Source organism: Chelonia mydas, chromosome 13 (assembly GCF_015237465.2).
Source record: "Chelonia mydas isolate rCheMyd1 chromosome 13, rCheMyd1.pri.v2, whole genome shotgun sequence".
NCBI lineage: Eukaryota > Metazoa > Chordata > Testudines > Cheloniidae > Chelonia > Chelonia mydas.
The window spans coordinates 243,014-267,814 of record NC_051253.2 but is presented as its reverse complement, the minus strand read 5'-3'; the positions used below and the strand labels follow the sequence as shown (position 1 = coordinate 267,814).

Below are 24,801 nucleotides of genomic sequence, written 5' to 3'. Positions count from 1 at the left end.
CCACAACAATTCCACCTTTTGCAATACGGCTGTACCCTGAGAAGCAGTTATAAACTATGCCAATAAACTCTGGAAAAAGTCTGCCAGGCTTTTGAGTGGTTAATGGGGGCATGTGCTCGCTGCACCTGTAATTTCTGAGCAGTCAGATTGCAAGAAAAACACACAAACTTCAAGACAAAAAACTCTGTCTTATTTTTTTGCTATTCCTGTCTTTTCCATTTTGCGCCAGATGGTCTTGTTTGGTCTTAAAAGGAATGAGATCCGATTTCAACAACTCAAGACCATATACTGCTGACTTTTCCCCAGCAAGAACATTTAACACCATATTTTAAAACCATCTAAAGATGTAGGAGCAAGAGTTCTAAAAGACTAGATAACTAAAGTGGAAGGGAATGACGGTGACTGTTAAAATTAAGTTTCCCCCCCGATATTTTAAGTTTCAACAATTGTAACAGTTTCTCCTCTTTTCTGTGTGTTTAATAAATGTTTTTCATGGTGATTGTTATATTGGTAGTTGCCAGATATACCTGACATAAAACCCTGAGTTTAACATTGTAACAGTCAACAAATGTTTTAGAAAAATCCTAATCCCTGCTGGAACCAAGACAGTTGCTGCTTCATCCCCAGCCTCTTCACCCCCCCAGTCCCTGCTCCAAGAGTCCAGAAATACTTACTGGGACAGAAGTTTGGTGCCACTTTCCACCAGCCGTGTCAGCACTGTGATGCCCTCCATGTTGATGAACTCTGTGGCAAAGGTCACATCTGCAGACAGTTTAGCCAGTTCCTTCATGGCATCCAGTCGGGCCTCCATGCTGTGTGACTGGGTCCTCTCCATCAGCTGTCGTGCTGCCCTGGACTGGGAGACAGGCAAGATCTTGCCAGTTACTTATGGGTCTGCTGACACTTCCTGAGCCTCTGCCAGGGATGCAGCAATGGGCAGAAGGAAAACAGCAAGGCCAAAGGGTTACCGGAACTGGCAGAACAGAAAACTAGTTGTCTAGGCAGATTGCCTTGGGATCAGGAATGCTGCTCTCAGCTGTAACTACAGCCAGCTGGCAGGTGGGTCAAGTGTTCATTTCTAATGCTGGATAAATCACCCAATCCCACTCCAGCAGGTACAGTGACTCCTCACTTAACATTGTAGTTGTGTTCCTGAAAAATGCAACTTTAAGTGAAACAATGTTAAACAAATCCAATTTTCCCGTAAGATTTAATGTAAATGCAGGGGGTGACGCCAAGGAAATTGTTTTGGGCAGACAAAAGGCACTATATACTGTACAGTACTGTACTGTACTGTGGCGGGGAGGTGCCCCTGGCTTATCCCACACAGGCACAGCCCGCTGCAGACAATGAGGCAGGCAAGGACACTAGGAAGTACCTTGCACAGCAGTAGCTTCCCCCCAGAAGAACAGGTGCTGACTTTGCTGGGGGATGCTCCAGGCCTGCTTCTTCCCGTCCCCGCTCCAATCCAGGCCCACCTTTCCCCACCCCGACTCCACCTCCTCCCCGGAGCACACCGCGTCCCTGCTCCTCCCCCTTGCTCCCAGCGCTTCCCTGCCACCAAACAGCTGTTTGGCAGCACTTAGGACTTTCTGGGATGGAGGAGGAGGAGTGGAGACGCGGTGCTTCCTCACTCCTCCCCCTCCCTCCAGTGGCAGATTTAGACTTAGTGGGACCCTGTGCTCAGCTTCATTTTTTGCCCACTCCCCCTCCGCTCCTCCCGTGGGAGAGCATTCTCTCTTATCTTCCCCCCCTCCCCCATTTTTCATTCTTTTTCTCTCCATTCTCCTCCTGGGGCTGGGGGTGCAGGGTCTGGGAGAGAGTTAGGGTGTGGGAGGAGGCTTAGGGCTGGGGCAGGCAGGAGGTGCAGAGCACTTACCTGGGGCAGCTCCTGTTTGGTGCAGGGGGTGTGCAGATGGCTCCACGCAGCGCGGCATCCCCCCCATGGCCACGATTCTGGGAGCTGCTGCCCCTCCCCCAACAGCCAGGCAGGACCACCCGGAACGCAGGGCCTTTAGGGGCTGCGAAACCACCGCTTCTCTTCGGCCAGCTGGCTGCGCGGCTGCCCCTGCTCCTCCTGAGTCCTCCAGCCCATGCTCGCAGTGCCGCATTCCGAAAGGGGCTTTAGAGCTGCAGGCCAGGGCCCCCTTAGCCCACAGCCCTGCAGCCCCTAAGTTCCGGGTGGCCCTGCCTAGCGGGGGGGGGAGGGCAGCTTCCCCGTTCCCTCCCTCCCAGAAAGTCCTAAGCACTGCCAAACAGCTGTTTGGCAGCGGGGGAAGCGCTGGGAGGGAGGTGGAGGAGGTGGAGAAGAGAAACTTGTGCAATGCTCCCTTGTAAAGTTGCTGCTCTTCCACAGAATCTTACAAGCAGTGGACAGAACAAGCAGCCAAACAACGTTATAAGGGAGCATTGCACAACTTTAAACGAGCATGTTCCCTAATGGAGTAGCAATGTAACCTGGAAACAACGTTAAGCAGGAGGACGTTAAATGAGGAGTTACTGTACAGACATTGAAAGTGGGAACCATAAGAAATATGAGGCCCCAAAAGACCTTTTAGTTCCAAAGAAAAATCTCTCTAAAGCTTTTTAATGCATCCAACACTTTTTCCTCTTTCCATCTGTCCTCATACTGGAAGGAGATAGAACTCTTCTCCACTTCTCACAGAAAACTGGTACGCTACTTTGCTGTATGGTTAAAAAACAGCTGCCATCTCCCATCCCACAGGTGGCTGCATTTCAGAGGTGAACAAGCGATCCCTGTGTAAGCTGCTTTTTAAAATGTATTTATTTTTACTGTTATGATTGTGGTAGTCTCCAGCATCCATTCAGGATTGGGCCCTATTGTGATGCGTGCTGTGCACTCAGGAAGACGCAGGCCTTGCTCCAAGGAACTTAAACTCTAATTTAAAACAAGATGCAACAAGAGAAGTGTGGAGGCAGGAGGAGGTAATTAGGTGAAATTGTGGGGTTACATCACCTCACAAGGGATGCAACCCAATGGGTCAAGTCACTCAAACTATTTATTTTTCTCTTGTAAGTAAATCAGTAAAGCTGGCTCTTTCTGCTTGGGGCTAAACTGCTGTTCATAGGGGGCACCATCTTTCAGTTTAGTCAACCAAGCAGCAGGAGTAGGCTCAGTCCCGGGAGGAGGAGCAGGGTGCTGAGTGGCTGGAATGAGCTTATGGTAGAGAAACAACTGAAGGAAGGCATATACCGGGGAGACAGCCAGCTGCAGGATGGTCCCATTTTTAATGTCACAGCGAGTCTGCAAAGAGAAAAGAGAAACATCTGAGCAGCATGAGGTGGTGATGGCGAAATGCAGTCGGCCATGGACCTGTGCATCTATGCATGTGTGTGTGCAGCCACATACACATGGAGGAAAAGGAGTTATGTTGGACCATAAGGTCCCTGCGCTCAAAAGTGAGTTGTGGGGACGAGGGGAAGTTGGGCCATGGGACAACTGTGCCCAAGCAGGTGTAGGGGAAAGGGGAAGAAGGGTTGGGACTGCACTGGTTAATGTAAGTTTCCATGTTTAGTGGCCACAGAGGGGAATGGGGCAAAACCTCTCCCAGTAATGGGGACAGCTGCAGCTCATTGCTGGCCAACGTAGAGACTCCTTCAAACCCCTTCCCTGGGGACCATCACACCATCTCCCCGTACTGACCTGTTCTGTGATGTACAGCTGGGGCCCATCTGCATATCGCAGGGTATAGTATTCAGGGTTTGGCAGCGACCACCTGGCAGGGGGGAAGATGACACATAAGGCCCTGTCTCTTCCTTCTAACAGGCCACCACCCATGTCCAGGGCTAGGACTTGGACTAGGGGTGGCTTGCTCCAAGTGGAAAAAAATGGAGATTTGGAGAGAAGCCCCAGTGAGAAGATTGTGGTTTCTGAAGAGGAGGGAGAAGGTGGGATCTCAGCCTGAATAAAACCAGGAGCTGAGAGAAACTCTGTGAAGGCCTGGACTGCAGAAACCTTAGAGGAGGCCAGGCCAAGCCTCAGGAGCCCTGAGTATCAGGGCACAAACATACACAGCAGGGGATCCCGTTACCCAGGAGTTCACGCTCCCAGCTAGAGCCCTGGTCCTGCCCCATGTCCAGGTTGGGAAGCCTGGAGGGAGGCAGTCCACACTGTGCCAACAGCACATCTGGTAGGATATGCGAAAGGCCAGGCCCAGCAGGGTGACTGCTCTGCTGCAGCAGGGCCTCCAGAAAGCCAGACTCACCCATCACAGACCTCCTTGATAACGGACGCCAGGGGCCTTTTCTAGAACAGAAAGAGAGAGAGTGCTCAGCAGTGACCCTTTCTCCCAGCCACAAGGGAAGCTTCCTGATTCTGTTTCCCCACGTTTCAGCACCATGCTTCAAGTTCCTCTCCTGCACCCAGCTCTCACCTGGTCTATTTCAAGCAGCTGGGCATTGGCTCCAGGCCATTCAACAGCCACTTTCACAATGTCCACGGGCGGTGGCATGGCTCCAGACTACTCCAGTTCCTTCTGAGATGGGGGAGACAGCATCCACCCCCAAACCTGTGGAAAGGGGAGATGGTGAGCAGCTCTTCTGGATCCATTTGGGTTCCTATATTGCACCCATCCCCACAGCACCTGAGCACCTGTAGGAGGACCATCTTGTGTGAAGCAGGGTCCGGCCTTTGGATAGGATACATCCAGGCAGTCTCTGGAGCACACCCACCAGTGTTGCCCTACGTGACAATTGTTCTACCCCATCTCCTACGGGACCTCAGACTGCCCCTCTGGCTGACACTGAGAGTGAAGGGTCCCATATAGTCCATCCTACCAGGGGCTTCCACGAAATGAACACAGAACATTGCAGGGCATGGACATTCAGTAAGTACCATGGCAGAGATCAGAAAGGTGTTGCACATACTCCCCTAAGGAATGAGGGACCCCCAACTCCTGTGCAAATACCATTGCAGTCTTAATGTTTTGGTCACATGGCTTCAGAATCATAACAAGCTCAGCATTCATACTTTAAAGGCGGAGGCTGCCTACAGTACAAATTACTTCACTATAATTTATGTCACTTAGGGGTGTGAGCGACATAAATTACACTCCTGAGCAACATAAATTACACCAACCTAAGTGCCAGCGTAGACAGCGCTATGCCAACGGGAGAGCTTCTCCCACTTTCATAGCTACTCTCTCTCGTGGAGGCAGGAATTATTAAGCCAACAGGGGAGCTCTCTCCTGTCAACTTAGAGCATCTTCACCAGAAGCTCTACAGTGGCGCAGCTGTAAATGATGTAGTGTAGACATTGCCTGAGTCTGTAAATGCGTTGAGCTAGGACAAGACTCCTCAAGTGTTCCCCCAGCTGGAAGTCAGGGGTACCGTTTTACAGAGTATGGTATTGTACATTATGAGATTTTATGCCTTAGCAGCAGGCATTGGCCCCTGGCGCACAAAGGCCTGCTGCACCAATTTTATCTCCTTTTCAATGACTCTCAAGATGCTCATATAGGATTGTCAAGATTTCTCTCTTGTACATTTCCAAGTATATTTCATTCAGCTGAAGGAGCCAGAAGAACAGCCCCAGAGAGCGAGAGGGCAGGTATAACACAGGTCACAGCAGGGCAAGATTCCACACCCACAAGTACATCTCAGTTTTGACTGGAATGGCCCCAGAGGCAAGTTGAGTCTCTGTGACCCATTAAGCCCTTGGCTGTTGAGGAGGCTGAGCACTGCTAATTGTGGTGGTGGTTGTGTACTGGACACATAGTCCACTAGGAGCTGGATGGAGACAAACCACTCAGTATAGCAAAGAAAATGACAGCTGGAAATCACTCAGACACCTGCCCTGGGCCCTCCTGCAAAGATGAATAGCTATGTCAACCCAATCCTGTCTGCGCAGCACTGGAGGTTCCCTAGCCCACTCCCTGCTTGCCCCCGTGGCTAGGTAGTGCAACACAAACAGACCAGTCACAACTGTGCAGCCAGGGCTGGTGCCCAGGAGAGAAATGGTTTTCAGAAACCAGGTGAGAAAATAACTTGTTACCAGGCTACAGCTTCATGCCGAGAAAAGAGCACGGTTGGGGAGTTGCTGGTCTCAGCAGCGAGCCCCGTGGCCTTGCTCTGCCCAAGCAGCCTGGGTAACAGAGGTTAGGGACTTGCTGTCACTATGTCTGCAGAGCTATGACACTTAGGTCAGGATAATCAGCACAACAAACTCTGCTAACTCCTACCACAGGCTCCCAGTCTGTATTTGGGTCATGGTGCAAGAGAAATAAGGAGCTTACAGAGCCTAGTTGTCATCAGTGTGCAGAGAAAGAGCGGGTGAAGGGGGGAAAGTGCAGACTGAGCATTAGGCTCTTTCCCACTCCGAGCAGCTGCAAGCTGCACCCACTGCTCTGGGGACATGGGAACTTTAATGTCTCTGAAGCATTTAATCTTTTTCAATAACCACCAGCCTGTCAGGGAAAGAGACTAACAGTCAACTTCTTGACCCACACCAGGCACATAAGCAGGTTCCTAGACAGAGCCACAGCAACATCTCCATCCCACACCCTTAGTGTGGCTGTGCTCCATCACCATGCCAGGCACAGATACAGCTGAACTGTGAGCTTCCACCAGAGCTACGGTTACACCCAGCAGCTGCCAGGGTGTCAGGCTCTGACCCAGGACAGCCCAGGACCTGCCCAGGCCTGAATGTTGCATGGTGTCTAGGGTTCAATCCCCTGTGGCATGCAAGTCTGGCATGCAAGCCTGTGCTCTAACAGTGGCAGGCTGCAATTCAGTGAGATGCTATTGCTTGGTTCCTCTCTTTTCAGTTTGTAATACAGTTGCTTTTGCAGGCTGGAGGCTGCCTGTCTCCCTCCCACAGGGCTGTGGTCACTAACCACATGTAATGTGGGCCCCACAGCACCACCATTCGCTCTCAGGCTGGGAGATTTCAAACAGCCTATGTGAGATCTGAACTGTCATAGAAAAAACAGCCTCTCCCCAAAGGGAAAGACAAGGTGCTGCCTGAAAAATCAGTCCCCAGCACAGAGGTCTCTCCCCCTCAGGCAAGACCTAGCAGGAGATGGGTAAAAAGCATCTGGAGTACAAAGTGATTTCTCCATGGAGCCAGAACCTGGGGGCAGCCCACTGCCGCTCCTAGACTGAGAGGCAATGTCACAGCCACCTGCAGAACTGGAACACAGCCTTACGATGAATGCATGAGGATGATTTCCTTGATCTCTTAGAGAAGTGGAGGCCAGGACATGTAGACTGGGAGTGTTGAAGAGATGCTGGCAGCCTTTGCAGCAGAGGTTTGCCTGCTCTGCTGCATTTCCTTATAGCAACGAATGACCAGCCCTGCACCTCCGGGCCACTCCCTCTATTTCCAGTGTCCGCTCCCAAAAGCCTAGGAGTCAGTGGGATTCTGTGTGTGAATGACTAGTGACACAGAGAGGAAGAAAACAACCGATGCAGGAAAGTGCCTATTATGATGACGCACATGTGACCCGGTCATGCCATTTTCTGGTTACATCAGCTCCTTGCAAAACCCAACTCTACCAATGTCTTCAAGCCTTCAACCCTCTGCAATAAGAGATGTACAATCTCAGATCCTATAGCAACACCAGTGGAACAGAAAAGGCAACATCTGCTCTGCTAGCCGGAACTGGGGCTAGGCAGGAAAAGGCCCAGCTATAGGTATTCCAACAATTAATGCTGATTGGCATTTGCTTTCCCAGTTAGTGTCTCCAATGGAAGGGGAACAAGTGCTCATGGAAACAGGATATTCTGGGTGCAGAGTGCATTGCTAAACCCTGCCATTCACAAGTACAACCCACACATAACAGCTGCTCTGATGGGAGTGGAGCATGGACTGAATCAGTGAGATCTCCACAAACGGAGGAACCTCGCATGATTGCCATGCAAATTGAACAGCATAATCTGGAAAACACCTTCAGAAGCAGAGGGCTCTGCTAATACATCAAGAAAAAAACATCATGAGGGCTCAGTGGAAAGCTGCAGGGGAACTAAGAGGTCTTCACAGGGCAGGTGCAGCACGAGCGCCAGCATGGCTTTCAGAGACGCTGGTACACCCGTCACATACCCAGGAAGGATTTCTCAGGGCTCCTGGAGTGTAATCCTCTCAGCAAAGGAGAGATCTGATATTAAACAGGCACAGCACTTGATTTCAATCTCAAAGATACACACAGAACATCTTCCACTTTCCACAGGAATGCCGGCCTGAGCATCTATCCTTTGAGAAGGAACTGATCATAAGTGCAGAGACAGCACGGCACCGCAGTGAATGGGAAACAAAACCTCAACAGGAGTCACATGCCCAGCTAGATGGAACCAGGCCATTCAGACAACATGACAAGAAAGCAGCTGGAATGCCTATCCCAATTCCATGCACTGTAGATAAAAGTTGCCAGGTCCATTCTCTCCAGCACAAGAACAATGTCTGCTATTTCACCCCCTAATGCTGGAGGCAACACAGCTGGGGCCACTGGAGGGAGCCATATCCTTCTCCAAGATTCCCTTTGGATCAGGACTCGACCTTCCTCATTGGGATAACAAACAGAACCGGATGTCCCTGCAGGGCAGGACAGGACACCAAGCAAGATATCCTCACCTTGCCACAGTCCCCTCTTTTAGACCTTCCTGTGGAATCACCGGAAGGAATTAAAACTCACCTGAGAATTCAATTGGAGAAGCATTTAGAAAAGCCCAGTGCAGACCACAGCCATGGACCAGTTCAGAGAGAGAGAGAGAGAACGCTGGATAAAAGCACCCCCCTCTCACTCTCTGCTTAAGATGCCGCCTCAGCACACCACTGTCCTGTTGCCATGGGCTGCCACTGCCTGTGTGTTAATGTTCTCCCATTTATGGTAGGGTTTTGTCTTAACCCTTCCCTGTCTCTCACTGGAGAAGGCAAACACCCGGCTCCTTCCTACCTTCAGCTTGGGTCTCTGCTGTTCACAACATCATGTTAACATTGTGAAAATATGTCCCAGAGGGAGCTCTGACATACTTCTGGTGTCACTTCCAAGCTCAGAGCAGTCTGCAGGCTGAGCCCTGCTCCGTCAGCAGGATCCTTTTATCTGAGCTGGGTAGGTCAGAGAATTTAGGGACCATGAACCTTGCCAGAAGCAGGGATGCACATTGTTCCATGGCTGGGACATACCAGGGCATGTAGGAAATACTGACATATCACTTGCCTTTTGGGAGCAACAGAATAATGATGCTTCAGGCCCAGGCATATCTGAGAGAGGACAGCCCAGGCAGGCTGGGAAGGAAGCTACATAACCAGTTCTGAGGCTGTTGAGGGTAGTATCCATAACAACTCTGCCTAGCCAAATGGTCTCCAGCCTTTCTCCTGAGTAATTATGCTGCTACTGGCACCTTTATGGTCCCATCTGTCCTGCTCCTCTCAATGCAAAAGCCTCTCCTGAAGCAGAGGCTCAGAAAGAAACACTTTTATTGTTAGCCAGAGAACCCAGCACAGATCCGGGCATTTCCAAGTGGGCACCCTGAACAAGGGATGACCAGACAGCTAATAGCACACAGAAGAATGAAGGTACAAACCCTCAAGATCCCTGGGACAGTGGGACTGCCCCTTCTTCCCTAACAAAGCATGAAGTCTCAGTCCCTTGCATAAGCTGATTTCTTGTGACCAATAGAGAGGGCTGGGAATACTGAAAATTAACTGGTGCAAACTCTGTGCATAGTTTACAATGTGTTAATCACAATTACGGTGTTTTGGCAATACAGACACACTGAGAAAAGTGCTCTGCTCACAAGTCTCATTTCCTGACAGTGAAACAGATGCCAGAACTCAGGACCAAATTCCTAATGGCAGGAGGATGCTAAAGTGCCCAGCGCCCAACTCAAAACTACCAAAAATGAGTGTCTCTCTAAAGTGTGACAGCTGAATGTCCAGATCCACGCTGCATTCAGCCTTAAGCCCTCTGTCAGACATTTTAATCTTGGTTATTTCAGAGGAAGAAGGAAATCTACCCCATGAGCAAGTGCCTACACATAAGGGGAGTGCCCTTCCTGACCACTGTAACAAGGGGCTGATGCCTTGAAGCCTGGATTCCCTTAAAGTCCAGTAAACTGCAATGATAGTAAGGGTGAGGACTGAAATATAGACCCAAGAAAACCTGCTGAGGCGGGGGAACTCTGCACCTCCAACCAGAGAAATCCATTACAGAGCTCTCCTCATCCTGCTTAGAACCCATCAAGACAGAGTCTCAGCCTCACTTCTTGTGTCTCCGAACAGCTTCAAGAAGCCTCACCTGTCAGAGAGTCACAATGTAGTAGCAGCCAGAGTCAGACACAAGAGCAAATTATCAACTAAGCCTTTATCTACATTTATTGTGATTAGGGTACAAGGAGCAGCACCACCCCACAGGTCCCCAGAGACAATACATGGTTTCCAGAACAACTCCAAGCCTGTGGGACCTAACATGCAGGTTCTCATCCACAAAGGTCAGTGACAGGCAGGGATGAAAACTTCCCACAACTGACATGGGATCCTTATTTCCTGCTCTCCAATCAATACCTAACCAGGCCCTAGAAGTCTGGGAAATCCTAGTCATAGGAAGCGAGTGCTAAAAAACACCTGAGGCCCGTTCGGTTCCCCCAGTCTAGCGTTAGGGTTACTGAGGGTAGGACTCTCCTGGCTAGAGTCAGGGTTACTAAGGGCAGGGATTCCTGGGCTAGGGTTAGGCCTGGGGCCTGTTGCAGACCCCAGCCTGGGCTCCCTGAACAAATAACTACTGCTCCCATAAACAAACAACCAGACCAACCCCATTTTGACCAACTTGGGCCAGTATTAAATGCACAGCAAGAGAGGTAGAGCAGGTTCAAGTAAGGTTTCCTCAACTGTCTAAATCTGTAGCATGCAAGTCCTATAACTATTATATCTGCAATTAATTTAACTGGAATGTATCCTGACCATGAAACATGCTTATATGAATACAAGAGAGAAGGACAAACAGAAGACAAGCTGAAAAGAGCTGTAATCTGTAGGGAACTGACTTTCCTAATATTTCTAGCCACCTCCCCATATCTCCTGGTTTCACTATAGCTGGAAAAGAGATTTGCGTTTGAATAATATTCCTCCTTCCTCTTCTGCCATTCCCTGCAGGGAAATCACAATCCTGTGTTTGGGACCTTGTTACCAGTTGCCACGGAAAGATGGCATCTCCAGGATTCACAGGCTGTGAGGGAAGAAACTCATACTGGGATGTAGAGAGAAATAGAAATTATTATGTGCAAGAGCTGTGGAGCAAAATTCCGGGTAAGGCTGTGAGGTGCCCAGGTGGGGTCTCCTATAAGTCTCTGGCTCCTTTTCTCGTCCTGTGAGGAAAGTGGGTCATTCTGGAAGTGGAAGTGCAGATTAAGATGAAACGATTCAACAGGAAGGGGAAATTCTCAGGGTTATAAATAGATCATGCTCTACAATTAGGCAGCACTACAGAGGTCACTGCAGAGCTCCCAGAGACAGCTGAGCCATATCTGCAGTTTGGGCTAAGGATGCTTTCAGTAAATCCGCACTTTAAAAATACGTCAGCAGAAATTATATTAAACTATTTCCCCTTTTATAAGAGACACGTACAAAACTAAAACAAAGCTCAGGAACACTACTCCTTATGTACAGTTGTGTATATTGTGGACTCAATTATATATGTATTATATATACTGGACTCAACTTATTCAAAGCCTTTGAACAGTCCCGCTGCAGACTGTACAGGGACACCCAAGGAAGATAGACAAGCATCAAAGGTGAAATGACCAGACATGGAGCATGAGAAGAATCCCAGCAGTTTATGAAATAGTCAGTGGAAGGTTTGTACAGGTATAACAATGTGCTATACAGAGATATCACTCAACAGACCCACAAAAACCAACAACTCAGCAGAAGAAGCTTTCTAACGCAGGAGAAACAAAGCTCGATATACTGGCAATACTTTGGATCAGCACCTAAATACAGGAGATTGCTTAATGAAGGTGGTCTCCCAAACAGGCTTCACTGTATGGCTTAACAAAAACCAACCCCATAGGTGATAGATGGTGTATTTTAAATTGGAATGAAGTTTTGCAGAGTTAGGGGAAGTTCAGCTATACCTAGTAAGATCTCAATTTTGAAACTCTCAGAAAGCAGCATGTGTGATTATTACTATCAGACAGTTAGCAGTCTCTTACAACGCACTCCGCGACTGCACGATGATTTACAAATTTCTTGTGGGGAGATAAGAGCCTCGTCAAAACTAATTAAAGATCAATTTACTATGTGCAGGTACCTCACTGGAGAAATGTCTTCAAATAAAGCAGTGAGGGAAGGGGAGGCTAAAGTGGAGAGGCAATCAGCAGAGAAGCTCACAATACTCTGTTCAAACGGCTTCTGCTCTGGGAAGCAGCAAATCTAGAAGACTGCTACACTCCAAATAGAATTAATTCTCCTATTCAAAAGCTCCGTTTCCTTTGCTTTATGAAGGGAGAGCTGAGTGTGTTGCACACAGAATAAAAATGAAGAGGAAGAAAAGAGCAACACAAGAAAATAAACTGCATGGCTGAAACCCCTAAACAATTAATAGCTCCAGCTTCTGAAAATCCTTGGATGCGGTATAACTTACTAGGAGATTCTCAGAAAGTCCCCAGTTGGCACTACCAACAGACAACAAGCTCCCCACAACAAAGGGGTGAGGACATGTCTAGTAGGGAAACTCATGGCAGATTGTTCTCTTGTCCAGAGTAGGGGCAGGGAAAAACAAGGTAGCTGAAGAAAGACTATGCTGCAATACAGTCCCACGTTAGGGCTTTTTTCCAGTATCCCATATCTTCTCCCTCACCTCAATCCAGAAAGAAACAAAGAGAAACATACTTCTTCTCTAGAGAACTCATCTCATACACGTCCTAGACTTAGCTTCCTCTGGGTCCCTCTACCTCCTAGCACCCTTATAACTTTCTCAGAGAGGCTGCGTATTATAATGACCAGAAGTTTGCACTGGACATCTTTCTCAAATGACACTTGACTCTAATAAGTCTATACTCTGATGTGGTTGTTTTAACTTGCCTCTTGCAAGATGATTGGGTAGAAAATACTTCATACGAAAGATGTAGATACCTAGTCACAGATAAAAAGGGAGGAGAGTTAGAAAAAGAAAGAACAATACAAACCAGACAGATGGGCAAGGAGAGAAATGCTGTAAGATGAGTCAGCAGAACCTGGAGTTTGGTACAAAATTCATCTTAAAAAGCTGCCTCCCAAAAACTTCTCTGAGCAAGTGTTGTGCATAGTACAGCTTCAGGGATGCAGAATAATGATGTACGGTACCAAAGAGGTCATCTACTTAATCAATCGCCATATTTAAAAGAACTGTGGATTGTTAGCCGGAAGCATACTCCACAGGCAAGGGATATAGCTATCATCCATCTCAAAAGTAGTCTAAATACTCTGCTGATTGGAAGGCAGGCTAATGCTCAGAACAAATTAATACTGACCAACTAGACTGAAGCTGCTTCTCCAGGGAGCTGAACTGTCAAAAGAAGAATTTTAAATGTATTTGAAAATTAACAGGAAGTCAGACTCAGGACTGTACAGTTGGGATAATGTGTGTGACCTGTGCCATGTGTATGCTGAGGTGACAGGGGATAGGCTGCAGTCCCAGAAAACAAAAATATCAAATCTAATCAAGATAGTCAAAGAGCATTTAACAACAGTAGCTCATTTGCCTGAGCAGCAGTCACAGCCTGCAAGTATTCCTCAAATGGCAAAACGCGATATTTAGGCCCATGGATAAATCTGGTGCTCCAGACTTTTAAAACTTTAAAATGGAGTCATAATGGCATTATCAAATGAGATTACCAAAGTGACTCCCTGCAAAGACTTGGACACTATCAGCAAAACATTGGGTTTACTCTGGATGGCTTTAATAAAATTATGCACCAACAATTGCTTAATGCTACACAAACTACAAGACAAAGACAGATGTGTACCTTGATAATCTGACTGTGAGGTGATGTATAACTGAATATTGTCTGCATATTTATAGAAAGGTAGCTTGCATATTTCCATATAATGGGGACTAAGCAGGAACATGTCAACCCAACCCCAAGTGAGGATCTGAAACAGGTGCATGAGAGACACCACCACAGAATAAAGCAGATTCTGAGCTCCAATGACTTTGTGAAAGAATAGGAAACATTTAGACAACAAAGATTCAGATCAAGCCAGGGACAGCCTGAAGGACCAAGAATTGACTTCTGTCTGAAGAAGAGAATGCCATGGGTCACCGTGTCCAATGCTGCTGAGAGATCTTACTAACAGCAATTGTTATCAATGGTGCATGATAAACTTCTAGCAGTGCAGGTTCTGTATTATGTGGTTTTCAATAGCCCTGTTGGAGCTTTCCACATAAATCAAGCAGGCCCAGGCTGGCATGCAGGAGCTCTGAGCTCTCTCAAGCACTTTCTCAATAGGATACACAGCTTAGAATTGGCAAAGAATTGACAGAATGGCTGTTCTAAAGCCAAAGGAAGAAACAATACCAAATAACTGAACCACACAATGAGGCAATTTACAAAAGAAACTAAGGATGGTGCAGAGTGTGCGCGCACACGTGCAAGAAAACCTGGAAAAGCATATGTCAGGTAGGACAAACTCAGGCTCATTGTGAGATAAGAATTCCAGCCACAACACTGCAGGCTGTGATCACATTGGATCTTACAAGATAAATAGGATTCGGCTTGTTTGGTATTTTGATGAGAGATCTCCAAGAAACATCTAGACGTGGCAGGAAGTGGTGGTGGTGGTGGGGGGCTATCTTCCCTCTGGTCCACTCAAGAGGTGCCGTGGATGCATTCTTAGAGAGAAAAGACCAAAGCTCTGGTATCCTGTCCCAATCCTAACTTCGGTAACTACTTTCTAGCTACACACACACACACATCGACCCAATTCCTTCTAAAGTTTTGATGAGTGGTGCTGTGAAACTGGTACCATGCCCTCCCCCACATGCGGATCCATTTCTGATTTGTGATCCATGAGGTTGGACAGTGCTACACATAAGGTTACTAACATCAAGGAAAGCACAGACCCTGCACAGGGCAAGGTGCGGCCCAAAGGGTTATTCTCTGGCACTGCATAGAGGCAAGCTCAGCCAGCAAGGTCCAGGCAGCACTGAGTGAACACTGCCACAAGCAATGCCCACACTGATGCTGGGGCTCCCTCAACCCACCTGGCACCCAGCCCTCCGCAAGGCCCCCAGGCCCCAGCTCCTGTCTTGCAGCTGCCTTGAAGTACCCAGCTCCCCTCATGGTAGCTGGTTAAACCCAGCAGTCTCCCTGTGCTGAGGCACTTTGCTATAAACAAAATTGACACCCCCTCCCCCTATCCCGGGCACTGCATCCTGCTCCCAGCCACCCTGTCCCATGGCCCCCAACAGGCCCAGGCACCAGCCCCCCACCATCCCCCAACCGTGGCACCAGCCCCCCAACATCCCCCATCCTGGGCACTGCCTCCCTCCCCCAGCCACCCTGTCCCACGGCCCCCCAACCGGCCCAGGCACCAGCCCCCCACCATCCCCCAACCGTGGCACCAGCCCCCCAACATCCCCCATCCCGGGCACTGCCTCCCTCCCCCAGCCACCCTGTCCCACGGCCCCGCAGCTGGCCCAGGCACCGGCCCCCCACCATCCCCCAACCGCGGCACCAGCCCCCCACCATCCCCCATTCCGGGCACTGCCTCCCGCCCCCAGCCACCCTGTCCCACGGCCCCCAGCTGGCCCAGGCACCAGCCCCCCACCAGCCCCCAACCCCGGCACCAGCCCCCAGCCGCAGCACCAGCCCCCCAACATCCCCCATCCCGGGCACTGCCTCCTGCCCCCAGCCACCCTGTCCCACGGCCCCCCAGCTGGCCCAGGCATCGGCCCCTCACCATCCCCCAACCGCGGCACAACCCCGCACTATCCCCCAACTGCGGCACCAGCCCCCCACCATCCCCCATCCCGGGCACTGCCTCCCACCCCCAGCCACCCTGTCCCACGGCCCCCAGCTGGCCCAGGCACCAGCCCAGGCACCGGCCCCCAACCGCAGCACCAGCCCCCCACCAGCCCCCAACCCCCCACCCACAGCCCCCCACCATCCCCCATCCCGGGCACTGCCTCCCGCCCCCAGCCACCCTGTCCCACGGCCCCCAGCTGGCCCAGGCACCAGCCCAGGCACCGGCCCCCAACCGCAGCACCAGCCCCCCACCAGCCCCCAACCCCCCACCCACAGCCCCCCACCATCCCCCATCCCGGGCACTGCCTCCCGCCCCAGGCCACCCTGTCCCACGGCCCCCAGCTGACCCAGGCATCGGCCCCCCACCATCCCCCATCCCGGGCACTGCCTCCCGCCCCAGGCCACCCTGTCCCACGGCCCCCAGCTGGCCCAGGCACCAGCCCCCCATCCCGGCCACCACCTCCCGCTCCAAACGGCCCTCCCGCCCCAGTGCCCCCGCTTCCCCCTCTCACCAGAGCCGGCGGCTCCCAGACCCCGTCGCGACCCGCCTCCAGGCGCGCAGACCCGCCCCCAAGGCCGCGACCAGCCCCATTGCAGCCTCTGCTTGTCACGCAGCCCCCTGGGCCTCCCATTGGACAGGAGGCCTGTCTGTCACTCAGACGAACGGGGCGGCTCGTAACCCCGCCGCGCATCGCTCTGCGGAGAAGCGGGTCCCGCCCGCCGCCGCCTGCCCGCCGCGGGCCAAGGCCCCGCCCGTGACTGACCCCCCGGGGATGGGGCCGGTGGCGGGCTGGGGGCACGGGGCACGCTGAGCGGGCAGGGCGGGGGCGCCGCTGAGCGGGGGTGGATAGGTCGGGGCGGGGAATAAGCGAGCCGGCTGGATGGCGGCGGGGGGCAGAGGAATGCGGGGCCGGAGCGAAGGAGGGGTGAGGCTGGATGAGAAAGAGAAGCAGGGTGGTGCATTGCAGTCATTAAGGCGAAAGCATGGATGACGATTTGGCATCTGACGGGAGGGACAGAGACTCGTGCAGCAGTTGGTGGTACTGGGTGATTTTTGTCTCTGTCGCGAGTGGGGTAGTCAGAAACAGCCAGGAGTCCAGATACCTTCTGAGGTTGTGATCTAACATAGTGATCTGGGGCTGGTACCTTCAGTGAGGTGTGACGGTTACGTACCTCCCTTTAGCCACCAGTATCATAAGAACATAAGAACGGTCATACTGGGTCAGACCAAAGGTCCATCTAGCCCAGTATCCTGTCTGATGACAGGGGCCAATGACAGGACAGGTGCCCCAGAGGGAATGACCAGGTGATCCATCAAGTGATCCATCTCCTGTTGCCCATTCCTGGCTTCTGGCAAACAGAGGCTAGGGACACCATCCCTGCCCATCCTGGCTAATAGCCATTGATGGATCTATCCTCCATGAATTTATCTAGTTCTTTTTTGAACCCTGGTATAGTCTTGGCCTTCACAACAAACTCTGGCAAAGAGTTCCACAGGTTGACTGTGCATTGTGTGAAGACATACTTCCTTTTGTTTGTTTTAAATCTGCTGCCTATTAATTTAATTTGGTGACCCCTAAGTTTTTGTGTTTGAGGAGTAAATAACACTTCCTTGTTTACTTTCTCCACAATAGTCATGATTTTATAGACCTCCATCATATCCCCCCTTAGCCATCTCTTTTCCAAGCTGAAATGTCCCAGTCTTATTAATCTCTCCTCGTATGGAAGCTGTTCCATGTCCCTAATCATTTTGGTTGCCCATCTCTGTACCTTTTCCAATTCTAATATCTCTTTTGAGATGAGGCATCCAGAACTGCACACAGTATTCAAGATGTGAGTGTGCCATGGATTTATATATAAGCAATATATTTTCTGTCTTATTATCTATCCCTTTCTTAAAGATTCCCAACATTCTGTTTGCTTTTTTGACTGCTGCTGCACATTGTGTGGATGTTTTCAGAGAACTATCCACAATGGCACAAAGATCTCTTTCTTGAGTGGTAACAGCTAATTTAGACCCCATCATTTTGTATGTATAGTTGGGATTATGTTTTCCAATGTGCACTACTTCGCATTTATCAACATTTAATTTCATTCGCCATTTTGTTGGTCAGGTCACCCAGTTTTGTGAGATCTCTTTGTAACTCTTCACAGTCTGCTTTTGAACTTTTCACCAGTCTCCTACATCGTCTCTTAGTTTGGCTTCAGCCAGCTATTCTACACTGAGACTGAGCTTCTCCAAGCACCAGGATAGCTGGGAAACGATAATGTTTGTAAAGGAGCTCTAAAGCTGGGTGTTATCTTCATATTGCTATCATTGGAGCTTCTGTTGTCTCCTAGACTCAATTTACTGTTCCTGGGATTCAGAGGAGTGGGTGATGTCTATGAACCACTGTAGACTGGCTAGTCCTAGCAGCAAGAAGTGCTGCTTTGTACAGTTTGGTGCAGGCATTCAGATTGGAAAACCAATTAATATTCCAGAATAATTCAGGAGGGAGTGATTTAACAGCTCCTAAAACAGGGACGTAGCATCTCTTAACCACTTCCACAATGTAGACATGTCAAAAATTTTGTGTGATTTATTTACTACAAATATCATGCACATTTTAAATATATTTAAAAATGGAAGAGGAACTTTTCTTTCAGAAAGGCCAGTGCCAACTTCCTTCAAACAACCGTTTGTTATGTTAAGCTCTTGCTCAAGAAATTGTTTCTTAGCTCTGGCTTTCTTGATGGTTATTACATTGTCTTAAACGTTTTCTTTGGTAAGGGTTCAGAGGTTTGTGGCACAGCACCTTTGGTGTCAATAGGTATCTCTGGTTTCATAGTAGCAGCCGTGTTAGTCTGTATTTGCAAAAAGAAAGGGAGTACTTGTGGCACCTTAGAGACTAACAAATTTATTTGAGCGTAAGCTTTTGTGAGCTACAGCTCACAACTGAAGGCATCCGATGAAGTGAGCTGTAGCTCACGAAAGCTTACGCTCAAATAAATTTGTTAGTCTCTAAGGTGCCACAAGTCCTCCTTTTCTTTTTGTGAATAGGTATCTGTGTTCCCTAGTTCCTTTAGCTTCTGCTGTGATGCCTACAAGAAAATAGCTTAGTAGGGCACCTGCCTGTCTAGATCAGCACTCAGGAGTGAGCTAGCCATCCTTCCAGAGAGCAGAGGTGAAACTCGCGGGAAGCAGCAGAATCCTAGATGAGGGAAGGCCAGGGGACTGGATTGTGTGTATGGGGCGGGCAGGCAAATGCAGCATGTTTAATCTAAACACTAAAACCACCCGTCACCTGTCTGCAGGCCGTGTCCCTCGCGGCCTTTGCCTGGGGCAGGCCCGCTGAGGGAAGCGCCAGGGTAGCTCAGGCACCGCCAGCGTCCAGTAATAAACGACGGCGACGGACGCTTTCACCCCGCCCCGGGCTTGCCCTCGAGACCCCGGCCCCCGCGGCTGGCGAGGCTCGGGCCGGCGCGGGAGGGGCCAGGGAGGGAACAGGCTGTGGCGGGCAGCAGCACCGCCGCCCCCGTTCTTTTCCGTGAAACCCCACCGGAAACACCTCCGGTCCCCGCGGCCAGAGGAAAGGGGGAACACTTTGTGCGCGGGCCGTGCTGGCACTTCCGGTCTGGTCCAAACAGCAGGGAGGGACCGGAAGTGTAGGGGGCACAGTTATCGCACGGACACTTCCGGGTCAGATGTCTTTTCCGCTGTGAGCAGGCGGTCGGCGAGGCTGCGGCGGGAGAAATTGGTGGGGGTGCTGGTGTCGGAAAAGCCGCAGCCATGGTGAGGGCCTGCGTGTAACGCGGCGGCGGCGGAGGAGGAGGAGGGGCCGGGGCCGGGGCCGGGGCCGGGCCCCGGGTGTAACGCGGCGGCGGGAGGAGGAGGAGGAGGAGGGGCCGGGCCCCGGGTGTAACGCGGCGGCGGCGGCGGGAGGAGGAGGGGCCGGGCCCTGGGCGTAACGCGGCGGCAGGAGGAGGAGGGGCCGGGCCCCGGGTGTAACGCGACGGCGGCGGGAGGAGGAGGGGCCGGGCCCCGGGTGTAACGCGGCGGCGGCGGCGGGAGGAGGAGGGGCCGGGCCCCGGGTGTAACGCGGCGGCGGGAGGAGGAGGGGCCGGGCCCCGGGTGTAACGCGGCGGCGGCGGCGGGAGGAGGAGGGGCCGGGCCCCGGGTGTAACGCGGCGGCTTCTCTTGTAGACTGTGGGGAAGAGCAGCAAGATGCTGCAACACATCGATTATCGCATGAGGTGCATCCTGCAGGATGGACGTGTCTTCATCGGCACTTTCAAGGCCTTCGACAAGCACATGAACTTGATCCTGTGTGATTGCGATGAGTTCCGCAAGATCAAGTGAGCGGGGGTTGTCAGGGTGTGGGAGGAGGGGAGAGAATGCATCACATGGGTGGCTGTCCTGTGTATTCTCATTGAAGGACTTTGGAAGAGTAACAAAGCGAAATGAGAATGAGTGGGATTGAGTTCCAGGGAAAGACTGAAGGGGCTAAGCACCGCTGTCTGGCAGAGGTTGAGCAATAGTTTGTAAATCTCTGAAAGGTGTAACCTCCAATATGGAAGGGGCCCTATTAGGGTAGGTAATGGGGTTATAACTCAGTTTCTCCCCACTGGTCCATTGAAAATACTTAGCAGAACATATGGAAAAACATCCTGACTTTGAGCTATATCTAGTTTAGGTGGGAGCTCCACACTTCAAAATAAATAGAATGCTTATGTAACTGATGTTATTGTGGTGAGTCTGTGCCTTTCTAGGGATGGGAGGTTATCCCTACTAGCCTAAAAGTAGGAGCTTCTAGTAGTTGTAGTAGATTTATATCCTTCTAGATTAGCCACTAGTGGAGCAACCACTCTGCTAATGTGGGTTACAACTAGAAGAGTGTACACTAGGTAACAGTCTTGTCCTGGCCCTGGAAAGTTGGACTGACTGGATCTTGTAATAGAGCTCTTCATCTCTGCTTTCTGAATCATCTGCCTGCTTCATGACCTGGTGCTTCTGTTATGGACTCAGCGAGCTGGTTGACTTGGTGGGTGTGGTTTTTGAGATGAGGGTCGCACCTCTGGTTCTGATTATTTCCATGTTTCTCTATACCCACTTTATTCCTGCAGCTCTAGCGGAGGAGTCAGAATGCAGGGGCTGCAGCATTAAGTGTTGTTAGTTTGAAAAACGTGGGTGAATTGGTTTGGTTGCTGTGTTGATAGAATTCTAATAACCTCTATGGATTTCGGGAGGTGTGCATTCATGTTGTCTTCCCCACTTCTGATTCAAGCAGGTAAAACAAGCAAGGGAAACAATTTTATGGAGTCTGTACCCTCTCTCCAGTAACAGCTTTGGTGTGTTCTTGGGATGGGGGGGCACATCACCAGTTTTGGAATAGTGGGATGAGGTATCTGTCACAGACTTGAACAGTGGTGTTCAGAGGAATGCTTTTCTCTAAAAACTTACTTCTCTCTCTCTCTCTCTCTCTCTCTCAGACCCAAGAATTCAAAGCAGCCGGAGCGGGAAGAGAAACGGGTCCTGGGTCTGGTATTGCTGCGAGGAGAGAACCTGGTGTCTATGACAGTTGAGGGGCCACCTCCAAAAGATGTAAGGAGGATGGGTGCAGAACCAAAGGGGTCAGACAAATCCAGTGTCCATTGCCAACGGGGTTTAAATGGCTAGTCATTAGCTCTACTCTTTCCTGGCACTAGCCTGTGTCTGGATCCAGGGAATTTCACTGTGCAAAGTCTAACTTGTTCTGTAGCAGCTCACACCCATTAGAGATGAAGTGCTTGGGGGTCTGAAGCATCTTGCTGAACTGAAATCACTGATTGCTTGTATTTCCCTATGTTTCAGACTGGCATTGCCCGGGTGCCTCTAGCTGGAGCTGCAGGAGGACCTGGAGTTGGGAGGGCAGCTGGACGAGGAGTGCCAGCTGGTGCTCCCATGCCACAGGCGCCAGCAGGGTTAGCTGGTCCTGTCAGAGGAGTGGGAGGACCATCCCAACAGGTGAAATGCTGTGGTTCAGTAGAAGAAAGGACTTGACTCTTGATTACTGTATTTTGAATAGATTTCAATCTCTTGGCTCTGTGTGGTTCAAGTGTTTGTGCTAGGCAACAGCAATCCAAAAATAGACTGAACTGGGGTCTTGGGACTAGCACGTTGCATAGCAGACTCCTCGGCATGTCTGTGGCTCATGCACTGATAGGGAACGGTTTGAAGGAAAACTGCAGCTTCCTGTATAAAACCCACTTAGTATAATTCTACACTGAATTCCCCCCACAGTAGTATGTTAAGGGTGTGCAGCCCTGTCTTGTAACGAGGGCTCATACATGAAACGGAAAATGGGGTAAAAGTCCTAAGGCATGAGAAATGAAGTTAAACCTTTCTTCTCATTGTCCCATTTGCTATAAAAGCAACACTTTCTGCAGTATTTGTGAATTTTCTTTCTGTTCACAGGTGATGACGCCTCAGGGCCGTGGAACAGTTGCTGCTGCTGCTGCTGCAGCCACAGCTAGTATAGCCGGAGCTCCTACCCAATACACACCAGGCCGTGGTGGTCCTCCCCCTCCAATGGGGAGAGGAGCACCTCCTCCAGGTAAAGAACAGCTTTGCTTGTGGTCTAGGACAAGAGGAGGACTATAAGGTGTGGCTGGATTGATGATGACTTGACTTTATCTGAACCCAATGAAGAATTGGTATTAAGCAGGATTACTCTGAGGTCCAGCCAGTAGTGAGTTGTGGCTACATTCAACATGGAACTGTAGCAAACAGTAAGCAAAGAATCTGCTGGAGACAGTTGTTTGTTCCTCTTTGGGTTGGGAGTCTGCACTTCAGTGCTTATTATAAAGCGAATTTGTAGTGAAATGCTCATCCCTATCTTAGGTGTAGCAAGTGTCTGTACCAGTTCTGAAACTTGTCCTCTTCCTTTCATTGCAGGAATGATGGGACCACCTCCTGGCATGAGACCACCCATGGGTCCACCCATGGGAATGCCACCTGGCCGAGGTGCACCCATGGGAATGCCTCCCCCAGGGATGAGACCGCCTCCCCCAGGGATGAGAGGTGAGTGAGCCTTCTTGGCATGTGGGAAGGGTGGTATCCAGTTCTGGATAAGTGTGGGACTGTGACAATGTATAAACTTCAGTAGAGTATGGTGGAGCAGAACTACGTTCCCCCTGCTAGGACAGCTGAGAAACTGCCCTGTAAAATCATATAGTGTCCCAAGAGGGGCCTCTAGGCCTTTTGAAGCAGTGAACTGCACTGTTGCTGAATAGCATTTTCTGCGTGACCTTGCTTCAGATGCTTTGTTGTTCTTTGTAGACTTTTCAACTGATGGCCTTTGTTCTTTTCCTTCCAGGTCCCCCTCCCCCTGGTATGCGCCCACCACGACCTTAAGATGTTCTGTGCTGTTACTGTGGATTGTGTGGGAGCTAGAGTTAAGTGAATGGGCTCTGTTTTGCCCCCTGAACGGCCTAGGATTCATTATGTATATTTTTTTTCTATTTACTGGCTGTAAAATTTGCCCTTTTTAATAAAGTTAGAAAACTCTCCCTTGGGGATTACTTTTATTCCACCTGCAGGTGGTTTGAGGCCCAAGGCTCGATGTGGAAGGTAGAAAAGCACTTAAAATGGTGGTGGCAGGAGCTACCTTCAGTCCTTGAAGGAGTAGCAGCAGCTAATGGGAGTTTTGCAAGGAAGTTCTCCAGCTAAAGGAGTAACTACATGACCATTGAAGTGAGTTTGTGTGCTTGCTGCCTGATTGAAGTATGTAGTGTGGTCTGATTTGGGATCCATCTGCTGAGCCTAGCAGCCTGCTAGGCAAGGCTGAGACCTTCTTAATGAGGCTTTGATCTCTATTCCCTTTAGCACCCATTAATCCTTAACCAGGGGACAGGGCTACTCAGGGAGAGCAGGGATTTAAAAAGCCAACTCCAAAGGGCTTGTCTACACTACCGCGTGGGGTCGATCTAAGATACACAACTTCAGCTATGTGAATAGCGTAGCTGAAGTCTGTGTACTTAGATCTACTTACCGCCGTGTCTTCACTGCAGTAAGTCAACAGCTGATGCTCTCCCGTCGACTTCGCTTGTGCTCCTCATTCTGGTGGAGTCCCGGAGTCAATGGGAGAGCGCTCAGCAGTCGATTTATCGCATCTGCTGGATCGATCGCTGCCTGCCAAGCTGGCGAGTAGTATAGACAAGCCCTAAGTGAGCAGAGGAGCTAGCTAACGGTTTTGCAAGAGAATGTAAGAGCTAGATGCACCTAATTAACTTCTTTAAACTTAGACCAATAAACTCCCACCCCCCCCAAAAAGTTACAGGAGTAAAAAGAATGCACACAGAAGTCCAACAGCAGAGTGGGGACTGTCCTGTTTACTGCAGTGAATACAGCATGTGTGATTACCTGCCTTGTGGCCAGGTGGCGTGTGTGCATTTAGGGCAAGGAACTCATAGCCCTCAGAGACCGCGTAAAGGCTCTAGAGACCAGTGTGATTGAACTGGAGGAGCTAAGGGAGACAGAGAGGCACATAACTGAGACTTTCCTAGACACACAGTGGTCCCACCCCCAGTCTGACAGCCTCTGTGCTATTGAAGAGGATGAAAGTCTTGGTGAAGGAGAACATCAGAGTAGAGGGAAATTATCTTGTAGCTGGGACCCTCCTTCCAGATGCCATGGGTGTCTCCTCACACTGAAATTCCTCCCTGGGGGAGGGAATCCCACTTATTAGAAAAAGCCAGGTAATAGCAATGGGAGACTTGATCACAAGAAATGTAGACAGTTGGGTTTGTGCTGAGCCTGAGCATCACATGGTGAATTGCCTGCTGGTTGCAAACATTGCAGATTTCTTGAGACATCTAGACAGG

At 50.3% G+C, this 24,801-nt stretch overlaps 2 protein-coding genes across 5 annotated transcripts in view; one reads left to right on the top strand and one right to left on the bottom strand.

The window, feature by feature from the left end:
* Positions 1-16,603, bottom strand: part of ELMO2 (engulfment and cell motility 2) — a 46,304-nt gene extending 29,701 nt beyond the window's left edge. Inside the window, exons 1-6 of one of the 4 annotated variants that reach the window (XM_037877154.2) lie at positions 16,473-16,603; positions 4,395-4,529; positions 4,227-4,267; positions 3,665-3,737; positions 3,215-3,265; positions 675-856 (exon numbers count right to left, since the gene is read on the bottom strand). In XM_037877154.2, the coding sequence (XP_037733082.1) occupies positions 675-856; positions 3,215-3,265; positions 3,665-3,737; positions 4,227-4,267; positions 4,395-4,472 (425 nt within the window). In that variant the 5' untranslated portion in view covers positions 4,473-4,529; positions 16,473-16,603. Of the gene's footprint in view, positions 1-674; positions 857-1,879; positions 2,229-3,214; positions 3,266-3,664; positions 3,738-4,226; positions 4,268-4,394; positions 4,530-8,648; positions 8,740-16,472 lie in introns of those variants that run through there. The other 3 variants (XM_037877156.2, XM_043526714.1, XM_037877157.2) reach the window with 3 other exon arrangements.
* Positions 16,604-17,246: 643 nt separating this feature from the next.
* SNRPB (small nuclear ribonucleoprotein polypeptides B and B1) lies at positions 17,247-23,487 on the top strand. Its single transcript, XM_037877161.2, has 7 exons — positions 17,247-19,732; positions 20,144-20,295; positions 21,430-21,541; positions 21,791-21,943; positions 22,394-22,532; positions 22,874-22,999; positions 23,295-23,487. Exons 1-7 carry the CDS (start codon positions 19,730-19,732, stop codon positions 23,330-23,332), a joined length of 723 nt encoding a protein of 240 aa, XP_037733089.1. The 5' UTR covers positions 17,247-19,729; the 3' UTR covers positions 23,333-23,487.
* Positions 23,488-24,801: the final 1,314 nt, after the last annotated feature.

Excerpts from the sequence above, each read along its gene's own strand:
- SNRPB (XM_037877161.2), top strand. Across the intron at positions 21,944-22,393 it reads TGGGAGGACCATCCCAACAG|GTGATGACGCCTCAGGGCCG; the intron begins GTGAAATGCTGT and ends TTCTGTTCACAG. Across the intron at positions 23,000-23,294 it reads GCCTCCCCCAGGGATGAGAG|GTCCCCCTCCCCCTGGTATG; the intron begins GTGAGTGAGCCT and ends TTTTCCTTCCAG.